The following is a 12,944-nucleotide window of genomic DNA, read 5'->3' as shown; positions in this document are numbered from 1 at the left end:
CTGCACCTCTGAACATCTCATCTACTGCGTCCGTTGGTCTCGATGTGGTCTCCTCCTACATTGTGGAGACAGGATGCCAACTTGTGGGACATTTCAGAGAACATCTCTGGGACACAGGCAGTAAACAACCCCACCGCCTGTGGCCAAGCACTTCAACTCCTCCTCCCACTCCGCCAAGGACATGCAGGTCCTGGGCATCCTCCAATGCTAAATCTTAGCTACCCAACGATTGGAGGAAGAACACCTCATCTTCCGCCTGGGACCCTCCAACCACACAGAATCAATGTCAATTTCACCAGTTTCTTCTTCTCCCATCCCCTCACCTTGTACCAGATACAACTTTCCAACTCAGCACTGCCTTCTTGAACTGTCTTACCTATCCACTCCACCCTCCACACCGACCTATCACCATCACCCCCATCTTCATCTAACTATTGTATTCCTAACCACCTTGCCCCCAGCCCCAGCCCCCCACCCATTTATCTCTCAGCCCCCTTGGCCTCGCTTGCCCCCCCACCTCCTCCTCCACACACACACACACACACACACACACACATTCCTGATGAAGAGCTTATGCTCGAAACATCGACTCTCTTGTACCACGGATGCTGCCTGACCAGCTGTGCTTTTCCAGTGCCACACTTTGGAACTCTGATCTCCAGCATCTGCGGTCCTCACTTTCTCCTTATTAGATTTGACAAGTATGCCTCAAAACCAAATATCTTTGGTAAAGTAAGTGAAACCCATTCAAACACTTTTGAGATAAGCTGTATTACAAAATTGAAAGGTTGCTAACCAAGGCAAGAAAAGGAATGGAATTAGATTTGGCAAAAATCTAGCACCATGTGACTATTTTTCTTTTAACTTTTGATCCCCAGGGGACTGGTTGGCAACTATTGTAGAAATCCTGACAACGATAGGGCACCTTGGTGCTTTACAACTGATCCTACAGTCCGATGGGAATACTGCAGGATTTCAAAGTGCCAAACAGCACCACCTCAATCCCCCACCATAATTCCATCTCGAGCACCTAACACTCAAACAGGTAAATAGAAGTAAGTTCATTTGGAAGGAATATATCAAGTCACAACATAAACAAAAGCATTGGAGCATTTGTTAAAAAGAAAATCTCAACATTTTTAAACTGACCAACGAATTAACTTAAATGGTTGAATTTCTGTATATAAAATGATTCATCTCAACTCCATATAATAATGGATTTTTAAACAGCATGGTCTTTGTGAGTGGAGAATTTGAGTGAAAGGAAAGCCAAGTACTATAAATGAAATAAATTAGGGAATTTGGTTCACAGTAGGAACTTGGGGCAGAAGTTGAATAAGGTACTTTAGGTGAGCTTTATTGTAAGAAATAGAGTCTCCAGAGAAAGAGGTGAGTGGGACAAGATAGAAGAATAAAACTGAGAGATCTATCTGCTATGAGACTGGCAGCAGAGTGGCGTCATAAATCACACAAGTGCTGGGAAAATATCTGATTGATGAGCAGTACTGGTGAATATTTCTAACTTGTAAAGTAAAAGTAAAGTCTTCAGTTTGTGTTGAGGTTGGTAGTCTTTTTACTCCCTCATATTTCTTAAAAAGTAGATTTTAAATATAAGATTGCTACTGGTGTTTGTTTATAAAAAATAATAAAGCAGAAACAGAAGGGATTTTAGAGTAACTAATTAACAAGTTTAGTAAAATATGATAGTGATGGCTGCTGCAGCATGTGGGAGCAGCTAGACAGCAAGGTGATCCAGGGCAGACTTATCCAAAGTAAGTTTTTGCAGCTTGAGGAACTTCAGATCCAAGTTGAGTAACTGGAGTCTGAGCTGTGAACATTGTGCCAAATTGGTGAGAGGGAAAGTTACCTGGACACTTTGTTCCAGAAGGCAGTTATACCCCTTAGGCTAGGTATTTCAAATACGGTTTGAGGGTGTGTCTGCAAGTCAAGCACTTATAGAGCCCCAGGGAATGACATTTAAGGAGCCATAATCCCTGCAATTGTTTAACAGGAATGAGATTCTTAATGCTGTGCGGATGAGAGTGAGTGTTGCCGGGATATTGAATGAATTGACCATGGCACTACAGCACTAAGAGCAATTCAACTGGGGGGCAACAGAGTAAGAACGTAGTAGTGATAGGGCTAAGTATACTTAGGAGGATAGATGCTGCCATCTGCAGCAGTGACCATAAGTCCTGAAGACTCATTGCTAGCCTCGTCTCACCTTTAAGGGCATAGCCTCAGTGCTGAAGAGGAAATTGGAATGGGAGAGGGATCTATTTGTTATAATTTATCTTGCTACCAACAACATTGATAGGACTAGAAAGGAGGTCCCAATGAAAGAATTTGAGCAATTAGGAGCTAAATTTAGTAGCGGAACATCCAAGGCCATAATCTTGGGATTACTACCTCGCCATAGAATAACTGGCATAGGACATATAAAGTGAAGGAGTTAAATACAGGAATGGTATAGGAGCAATGGATTTCAGTTCATGGGGCATAGACACCAAAACTAATGTAGAAGAGAGCTATTGAGGGCTCCCCTTGAACTGCGATGGGGCCAGTAGCCTGCTGAATTGAATAACTATGGCCGTAGAGAGAATTTCAAACTAAATAAAGATGGTAAGGGTTTATGAGCAAGGCAACTTAGGCCTACAAATCAAAAGGATATGGCAGCATTGCAGGGCAACTACATGAATAATAATACCCAGAGAGGGACAGGAAGAAACAGAATGTACAAACATAGAAAAACAGCAGCAAACAGGAGGAGGAAAATGATAGAAAGACAAAAAGAAACTTTTTACTTAAATGCACATCGTATTCAGAACAAAATAAATGAGTTAAAGGAACACATTAAGGTTTCTAGGCATATTCTAGCCATTTTTGGTGGCATGGTTTTGTTACATCCACTGGAGTAGCATGGGTGAATGAAACCCCACTATTCCTGGATTTAGACTAAATGTTGAAATTTTTTAAGGTTGCAATTTACTTTACTTTCAGACCAGGGGCGATAGAAAGCATGATCAAGCTGCAAGTGGGTGGCATGGTGGCTCAGTGGTTAGGAGAAAGTGAGGACTACAGATGCTGGAGACCAGAGTTGAAAAATGTGGTGCTGGAAAAGCACAGCTGGCCAGACAGCATCCAAGGAGCAGAAGAATCGACGTTTTGGGCATAAGCCCTTCTTCAGAAATGAAGAAGGGCTTATGCCTGAAATGTCAATTCTCCTGCTCCTCGGATGCTGTCTGGCCAGCTGTGTTTTTCCAGCACCACATTTTTCGCCTCAGTGGTTAGCACTGCTGCCTCATAGCACCTCGGTCCCAGGTTCAATTCCAGCCTATAGTGACTGTCCGTGTGGAGTTTGCACGTTCTCCCCGTGTCTGCGTGGGTTTCCTCTGGCTCCTCCAGTTTTCTCCCACAGTCCAAAGATGTGCGGGTCAGGTGAATTGGCCATGCTAAATTGCCCATAGTGTTAGGTGCATTAGTCAGAGGGAAATGGTTCTGGGTGGGTTACTCTTTGGAGGGTCAGTGTGGGCTTGTTTCCACACTGTAGGGAATCTAATCTAAATAAAAATTTCTATACTTAACTTGAATTATTATTAATTATAATAATTAGAGTAGAGATACAACTAAACAGATATAAACCATTGACATATACCATTGACCATAAACTATTAACTCAGCCACATTAGGGAGGTTTAAACAATCCTTAGATAAGCACATGGGTGATTTTGGAATAGTGTGGGGGGACGAGCTGAGAATAGTTCACAGGTCGGTGCGACATCGAGGGCCGAAGGGCCTGTTCTGCGCTGTATTGTTCTATGTTCTACATAACATTACTAGTTAAAATTAATTCCATTAAAAACTCCTTCTTGCACTTATATACAAATAAATTGGGAAAATGGATTATTGGTGAAGATAGAAAAAAATGGAAAGTCAGTACATTGTCCTTTGCTTTCCAATTCTGATGTTGCTGTTGTCTTTCTTCAGCTGCTAGGCCCTTGGTGTTCAATTGTCTCTCTTTAGAAGCTTCCACTAATTTGTAAGAAGCACAGAGACTACTTCACTTGGAAATTGTCTCTGATTTATCAGTTCAAAAGTCACAGCTCACAGCAATGATTGCAGGAAAGCAAATTAGTATTTTGTAGGTTTAAAGAAAGATATTTTTTACTGTAGAGAACAGGCAGCTTCTACTTGGGAGAACAACAGAACACTCTGCTGTGTCTTTCTTTCTATGTGTGTCTGTGCTTTTATCACTTGTTTTCAGTGCCAACCTGCTCGGTTAATTAAGAACCAATTAGGAATAGGGGAGATGTTGACCAAGTGGTATTACTGCTGGACTGTTAATCCAGGTAATGTTCTGGGGACCTGTATACAAATCCTCCCATGGCAGTTGGGAGAATTTGACTTCAATAAAATTCTGGAATTAAGAGTCTGGGAATTCATTGCCAATTGTCAGGAAAATGTCACTAACTCCCTTTAGGAAAAACTGCTGTCCTTATGTGGTCTGGATTATGTGTGACTCCAGACTCACATCAATGTGTTAACTCTCAATTGCCTTCTGGGATGAGCAATAAATGCTAGTTTATTCATCCCATGAATGAATTTTAAAACAGTGTCAATGAAGAAAAACTACAGAAAGCAGATATGGGGATCCTCATACATAAATTGCAAAAAGCTAAAATATAAATTCAGCAAGTGCAGGCAAGGCAAATGGAACAGTAGTTTTGATTTGAAAGTAATAAAATAGGGAAGTCTTGTTAAAACTATATGAGGCACTAGCAAATAGACCACACCCAGAATATTGTGAACACATTTGGTCCCCGTGGCTAAGGAAAGATATATGAGCATTAGAGGCAGTCCAGAAAAGGTTCACAAAATTGATCACAAAAATGGAGGGATTTTCTTATGAGGAGAAGTTAAGCATCTGTAATCATTAACGTTTAGAAGAAAAAGAGGCAACTTTACTGAAACATATACAATTCTTAGGAGGATTGACACAGTAGATCCTTTAGTATGAGATTCTGGGACCAGGTGACATAATCTCAGAGTAGGGATCACCTTTTAAATAGATGAGGAGGCAATTCTTCTCTATAGTGAATCGATGGAATTTTTTTACCACAGAGGATTGTAGAGGCTAGGTCATTAAGAATGTTCAAGGCTGACAGGGACAGAGTTTTAACCAGTAAAGGAATCAAGGACTAGGTGGAAAAAGGTAATGGAGTTGAGGATGATCAGCAGTGATCTCACTGTGTGGAGGGACAGACTCTGTGGGTCAGGAATCATGGCGGCTTGCGACCCAACACTCACTGAAGTGCCATTGAGTTCACAATTGAAATTCTTGTTTGAAATTCAAATTTCTGTTCCCATTTTAGTGGAGGTGGTTAGGTTCCTGAATACTGAATGAACCCTGCCAGATAAATCAGTTTGAAAACCTTGAGGGAAGCCTTCTCTGAAGTAAGAAATCTTTGAACATTTAAATTTTAACAGTCATGCCAAAGCCTCTCATTTGCCCTCCTTATTCATATCTCCTTGCACTCTCCATACTCCTCATGTTTACATACCCCATCCGGCCCTCATGCCTCCCTCCATGTTTACATTATCCAGTTGGCTAACAGTCAACAGCTAAGGCGGTGAGACATCATGTCTTCATACTGAAGAGACTTCATAATGCTACTCATAGTACTTAAAGGAGTCTGTAAGGACAAATAAGGTAATATAATTTTAGCCATATGTGATGTAGGAAGATCCTCTGCTATAAAACAGAATCTTTATTGTTCAGTTCCAGATAAAAAGTATGAAGTGAAAATGGAAGTCCAAAACATGTAAAACCAACTGATTGAATCCAGTGAAAAGCAGCTTTAGTTCTCCAACTGGATCATTGCCAGAACTTGATGGTTTAAGCAGATCTTGCATAGTGATTTTTGAGAAGATTTGTAGCTCAGGTTGATGATAAGTCTGTAAGTTAGTTTGCTGAACTGGGAGATGTGTATTTGACATTTCATCACCATGATAGGTAACATAATCAGCGAGAGTCTCCTTGGAGTGCTGGTGGTATGTCCTGCCTCTCTATTTATAAGTCTTGATTTCTTAAGGTGGGTCATGTCATTTCCAGTTCTTTTTATCCAGGGAAGGTACATAGGATCTAAATCGATATGTTTATTATTGGAGTTCTGGTTAGAATGCCATGCCTCTAAGAATTCTTTGTGTATATCTTTGTTTTGCCTGTCCTAGGATGTATATTGTACTAGTCAAAGTGGTATCCTCTGATAGTTATAGTGGGTCGTGTCTTTTGGTGGCTAGTTGGTGTTCATGTATCCTGGTGGCAAGTTTCCTGCTTGTTTGTCCGATGTAGTGCTCTTTTTTGACAGTTCTTGTATGGTATCTTGTAAATGATGTTAGATATGCTGGTAGTATCTAATGGATCCTTTAGTTTCATAAGTCGCTGTTTAAGTGTGTTGGTAGGTTTGTGGGCTACTATGATGCCAAGTGGTCTGGAAGTCATTTCTGATATGTCTTTGATGTAAGATACTCTTGCATAGATTAGAGAAAGGTCAGCACAGGAACAAAAGTAGGTTCCTATCCAAATCCTTGCTTGGAAGACTATATTGATAGATGTGACAGCATCAAATTAAAACAGATATATTAAATAAATTAAATTAAAATTAAAAATAATAAAATTAAATTACTAAAATATTTTTCTTAAAGGCCAAGTGGTGGATTTGATTATCTCCCAAATGAAGAGATATCATCCTTTGTTATACCAGACAATCTCTTCTAATGTTGAGTGATGCCATTTGAGCTAAACATCTCCACCCATTTTCCAGATACTAATGAATGAAGTGATAACCAGCATTCTTAATTGTGTGATATACTTTGAGGATGAGTGTGGTGCTGCAAAAGCACAGCAGGTCAGGCAGAATCTGAGGAGCAGGAGAATCAACATGTTGTGAAAAAGTCCTTCATCAGAAATTAGGCTGGAGGAAAGGTAGCTGGGAAAGCGATAGGCAAATGAAGGTGAGGGTGAAAGTGATAGGTCGGAGAGGAGCGTGGAGCAGATAAGTGGGAAGGAAGATGGACAGGTAGGACCATTCAAGAGGGTGATGTCAAGTTGGAAGGTTGGGACTGGGATAAGATGGGGGGAGGGGAAATGGGAAAACTGGTGAAATCCATTTTGATCCCATGTGGTTGGAGGGTCCCAAGGTGGAAGATGAGGCGTTCTTTCTCCAGATGTCAGGTGGTTAGCATTAGACAATGGAGGAGGCCCAGGACCTGCTTATCCTTGGCAGAGTGGGAGGGGACGTTAAAGTGTTGAGCCATGGAGCAGTGGGGATGGTTAATGCAGGTTTCATTATACTGAAACATGTTACACTTCTTAGCAGGATTAACATGTAGTATGTAATATGTAGTATACATGTAGTAGGGCAAAACCAAGTGTGGCCAAGTAAAAACTTTAATAGACTCCATGTCCCTAAATTAGAAGATTTGTGTGGATCTTTGGTTTCTATTGCACGTTTGTATCAAATGTCTGCACTGTAGCTACTCTATTAACAGATTTTCTCCGAAAGAAATTTAGGTTAATGGTCAATGGAGTACCAGACATCTTTTGAAAACAATCATTGTTAATGCACCAGTACTTGCTGCCTCTGATTTCACTAAACCCTTTAAGGTAGCAAACAATAATACTGACCTGAAGGAGTCAGGTAGGAGTAGTTCTGTTACAAGTAAATCAGTTGGCGCAGAGACACCAGTAAGATAGTTAACTAAAAAGCTAAATTGACACCAAAAAAGATACTCTGGGGTGGAGAAAGAAATTGGAAAATTTACTGGCTTATCAACATTTTGACATATATGTCCATAACAGATACAAGGAAATGCTGATTTCTACTTAGTCATTGTGGAAAAAGAATTTAAAAAAAACAGAAGTGCCAGAGCTTCATTGGAGTTTGCAAGTATATATCAGTTAAATATTGTTTGCATTTCACAGAAAAATAATGCTACTACTGATGTTTTTATCAAGAAAGTAACCTTGTCTTAAATAAGTATCAAGAAAGTATAAGATTTTTTTGCTTCAGTGTAAAATAAACAAAGTATGTGATTGAGCATGTTGGGAACCAGTGAAAACAATTCAATTTATGTTGTGACTCATGGAGTTCTGGGACCAGACAAAGAGAGTGCACTCTTCTCATCTTGGTCATAGCAGACTGTTATATTGGAATTCCATAATGTTTACAAAATAACACTGGTCCTGCTTAATACATATTGATATATTTGTCCTTTTCTTAACTGTGTTGATTTCTAATCTACTCGTTCCTGTTCGTTTCCCCAACACTACTCTCCATTTCCAGCTACAAGTGAAAGCAGATATCCTGCTCCTGAGCCTCTCTCATTATCTTGAGTATGAATTATACACTGATTTTTGCTTTCTTCTTTATAGCAAACTAGCTTGGCATCCATGTTCAATCCGCTGTTCTCATTCATACTCTTTTAAGTGAAATGATAGTTGCATTAAATGTGACTTGGTTTCTCAGCATAATAATAAAAGAAATGCAAGTCAGTTTTCTCCTTTGCAACTGTGTTTTGCCAGATTGCCAATCAGGTATTGGAGAGACATATCGCGGGACAATATCAACCACAGCCAGTGGCAGGACTTGCCAAAATTGGTCAGCAATGACCCCTCATAAACATCATAACTTCACTCCAGAAACACATCCTAACGCTGGACTTGATGGAAATGTAAGTTGACTGCATAAGCTACAGAAACAAACATTCAATTGACATATACTGGATTAGTGGTGCTGGAAGAGCACAGCAGTTCAGGCAGCATCCAACAAGCAGCGAAATCAATGTTTCAGGCAAAAGCCCTCAATTGACATAGTACAATGTTACAGAGAGTGCTTTTAAATTATTCAAAATTCACCTATACTTTTCATCACATGTCCTTGGACTTGTTAAACATTCTCTATTTAGGAGAATTTTACAAAGGGACGAGGGGACACAAAGAAGAAAGTGTAGATCTTATAGGAGACTAAAAGGCTGACACATTCAACCCATTGTGTCAGTATTAGATCCACGTTAGTGCAAATGTTTAATTCATTAAACCAGCATTTCATCACCCATGATTCTCCTTCAGAAGGTGATGATGAACTGCCTTCTTGAACTGCTGCAATCCATGTGCTGTAATGGTGTTAGGGAGGGAATTCCAGGATTCTAAATCAGGATGGTGAATGGCTTCTTTTGGGATGGAGGTTGAATTTCAGGTGGTAGCGTTCCTCTGCATCTGCTGCCCTTGTTCTTCTAGATGGAAGTGGTCATGTGTTTGGAAGATGCTGTTTAAGGATTGACATGCAGTAGCAGCCATGTGTACTATCTACAAGATACACTGCGGAAATTCACCACAGTGTCAATGGTGGAGGGATTGGATGTGGTGCTAACCAAGCAGGCTGCTTTGTCCTGAATGGTGTCAAGCTTCTTGAGTGCTTTTGGAGCTGCATTCATTCAGACAAGTGGGGAGTAAACCATCACACTCATGAGTTGTGCTTTGTAGATGGTGGACAGGATTTGAGGAATCAAGAAATATGTTACTCAATGCACAATTCCTATTTTCTGATCTGCTCTTATAGCCCTTGTATTTATATGGCTAGTTAAATTCAGTATCTGGTCAATGGTAACCCTCAGGATGTTGATAATGGGAAATTCAGTGATGATTATGCCATTATATGTCAAGAGACAATGTTTAGATTGCCTTTTATTGGAGATGGTCATTACCTGTATTTAATATTACTTGCCACTTTTCAACCAAAACCTGGATATTGTTCAGGTCTTGTACCACTTGGATGTGGACTTCTTCAGTATCTAAAGAGTCACAAATGGCGCTGAACATTCTGCAATCATTGACAAACATTGCCACTTCTTTCATTATACTGAAATGGAGGTCATTGAAGAAGCGTTGGAAGATGGTTGGTCCAGGACACTACCCTGAAGAGTTGAGAGGTCTGACTCCCATCAACCACAGCTATCTTCCTATGTACCAGCATGACTGCAATCAGTGGGGAGTTTCTCACTGACTCAAGTTTTGCTAGGGCTCCTTGACGTCACACAGGGTTAATACAGCCTTGATGTCAATGACAGCCACTCTCACCTCACCCCTGAAATTCAGATGTTTTGTCAACATTTGAAGCAAACCTGCAATGAGGTCAGGAGCTGGGTGGCCCTGGTGGATCCCAACTTAGGCATCTCTGAACAGGTTATTGCTGAGCAGGTGATGCTTGATGACATCTTTCATCACTTTACTGATGGTTGAGAATAGACAGATGCAGCGGTAATTGGCTGGGATGCATATGTCTTGCTTTCTGTGTACAGGATATACCTGTGCAATTTTCCACATTGTAGGGTAGATGCCAGTGTTATAGATGTACCAGAACAGCTTGGCTATGGGAGTGGCTATGTGGTTTGGAGCATAAGACTTAAGTACTATTGTCCAAAAGTTGTCACAGCCCACAGCCTTTACAGCATCCAGTGCTTCCAAATGTTTCTTGATATCATGTGAAGTGAATTAAATTGGCTGATGACTGGCATCTGTAAGGTGGGACCTCTGAAGGAGTCCAAGATGGATCATCCACTTTGTACTCCTGACTGAAGATTGTTGTGAATGATTCAGCCTTACCTTTTGCGCTGATATATTAACTCCAGTATCATTGAAGGTCGGGGAATTTTTTGAGCCTCCTCCTCCAGTGAATTGTTTAATTGTCCACCAAAACATATGGCTGGATATGATAGAACTGCAGAGCTTAGATCTGATTTCTTGCTTGTGGGATCACTAAACTCTGTCTATCATTTGCTGCTTTTTGCTGAATAGCATGCAAGTGTCCTGCTTTATAGCTGGCTTGAAGAAACAGTCAACAGCCTTGCTAAATACCAAGCTGTCATGTTTCTTATTTGATTGTAGGAGCACCCTACATGCAACTATAGGGATAACACCAGCAGAGCTATTAATTGATAGAAGACTGCGCACCAGGCTAAGTCTGATCTTCCCGAACATGAGGTGGGGAGGGTGAAACATCGTCAGGAACACCAATGCTGGATACAAGACTCCACCAAGCAAGAGAGTCAGTTTAATACAGGAGACAAAGTTTGGTGTGAGAACCGCAGAAATGGTCCCACATTGGTAAGAGGTATGGTCAACATGAGGTCAGGACAAATGCCATATTAAATTCAATTCAGTGCAATGGTGCTGAACAAGCATGTAGACCATATGAAAACCACATAATCGCAAAAGATTAGATTAGATTAGATTACCTACAATGTGGAAACAGCCCCTTCGGCCCAGCCAGTCCAAACCAACCCTCCAAAGAGTAACCCACCCAGACCATTTCCCTCTGACTAATGCACCTAACACTATGGGCAATTTAGCATGGCCAATTCACCAGACGTGGCAGCAAATGTGCCCCAACTCTTGGAACAGTCAGAGAGGCTGCCAGAACCCATGGGTTCACCCTCTCGGTCAAGCATTGATCATTCCTCAGAATCAGAAATGGACATGTATTATGCACCCACCTCAACACCTTTGCAGGCAGAAGAACAAAATTCCACTGAGGCACACCTGGCGCAAGAGGCAAGCTCCCGCACATTACACTCCGCCAATGCTGAGTGCTGAGTCAGAGGAACCTGTTCCAGTGATAAAACGCCTCAGGAAGCTTTCCAATGAAAAGGGCTGGCCTCCTTCTCAGACACAAAAAGGTGGGGAGGGGATGTACTGATTGTACTAATTGCCGATGGGTCATTGTCAGACTTTTACAAATTTAGGAAGATTGAGGCTAGTATGATGAAAGTATCATTTTGTTACATTAAAAGTTCACAGGAAAGCATTCATAGTACAAGTGGGGCAATTAGTGATACATAGTGCAGGACATAATCAAACTGGCAACACTGTCTAGATACAGATGGCAAAAGAGCAAAAGGGGATTGTAACTGTAAAGTGCTCTTAATAATTTTGAGAAGGAAAGATAATTTGGGATGTACAATAAAAGAATGAACATCAAAATGCTTAGGATATAGTTAATCAATGTTTCAGGAATGATTCAAAATATCGTTACACCATGCCCTGCCCTAAACATTATAATAAACTATTCAAAACTAAACATGAAATTGAAGATTCAAAGGTAGGTAATGGAGATACAGAGGGTATTGTATTGGTCACAAGATGTTTTCGCCTCGTGATGAATGTGTTGCTGGCAGAGTCTTTCAGTTGTGTCGGTTCAGACAATGGATTCACTGTGTGTGGAAAAGGTTGACTAAAATACTACTAAGACAAATTTGAGAATCAGGACAAATTTAAGCAATTTGAGAATTCTACAACTTTCTAAGTTAAATGTGAATTTAGCCTAAATGATAACTTTAGAGTCTTCTTAAAATTGGACCGTCTTCAGTTGAAAACAGACTCTGCTATGTTTTACTGACATGAGAGGCAGCATTCAAGCATCTTTATGGTGCACATAGATTTATTTTTGTGGATCAGAGCAGTGAATTTAAAAACATTATCATAAATAGGCTTAAAGCAGAATTTGAAGTTAGAAGTCAAGCTTCTGGTGTTTTAAGTACCTTGGACTGGAAATAAGGAAGGGTGGATCAAGTATCACTTTTCATTAGCAATTTTATTTAGAAATTGATTGAATTCGTGTATTGCTGGGCATTGGAGTGCTTCAGGGAAGATTAACAAACAGTGAAAAACACAACTGATCTTGGAGGAACCTGTTTGGGAGAGGTCATAGCACTGAGACAGATAAGTGAATATTTTTAAGTGTGGCCTTACAGTAAGTCTGCAGTAGTGAGTAGAGTGGATTCTTTCTTGATTATATGTTTTATTGAGATATGTCTCTTGATTAAACTTAAAAATATAAGCCACAAGTATTAAGTTAGCCTGGAGCAGTATTTTGTATAGGATTAAG

General features: G+C 40.4%; 1 protein-coding gene across 1 annotated transcript in view; it reads left to right on the top strand.

The window, feature by feature from the left end:
* plg (plasminogen) overlaps window positions 1-12,944 on the top strand; it is a 79,438-nt gene that overhangs the window by 43,564 nt on the left and 22,930 nt on the right. Inside the window, exons 11-12 of the mRNA XM_072581193.1 lie at window positions 879-1,045; window positions 8,585-8,733. Of these exons, the coding sequence (XP_072437294.1) occupies window positions 879-1,045; window positions 8,585-8,733 (316 nt within the window). The remainder of the gene's footprint in view (window positions 1-878; window positions 1,046-8,584; window positions 8,734-12,944) is intronic.

The sequence above is a fragment of the Chiloscyllium punctatum genome, chromosome 11, assembly GCF_047496795.1.
Source record: "Chiloscyllium punctatum isolate Juve2018m chromosome 11, sChiPun1.3, whole genome shotgun sequence".
NCBI classification, from domain to species: Eukaryota; Metazoa; Chordata; class Chondrichthyes; order Orectolobiformes; family Hemiscylliidae; genus Chiloscyllium; species Chiloscyllium punctatum.
This window is presented reverse-complemented; position numbering and strand designations above follow the sequence as displayed.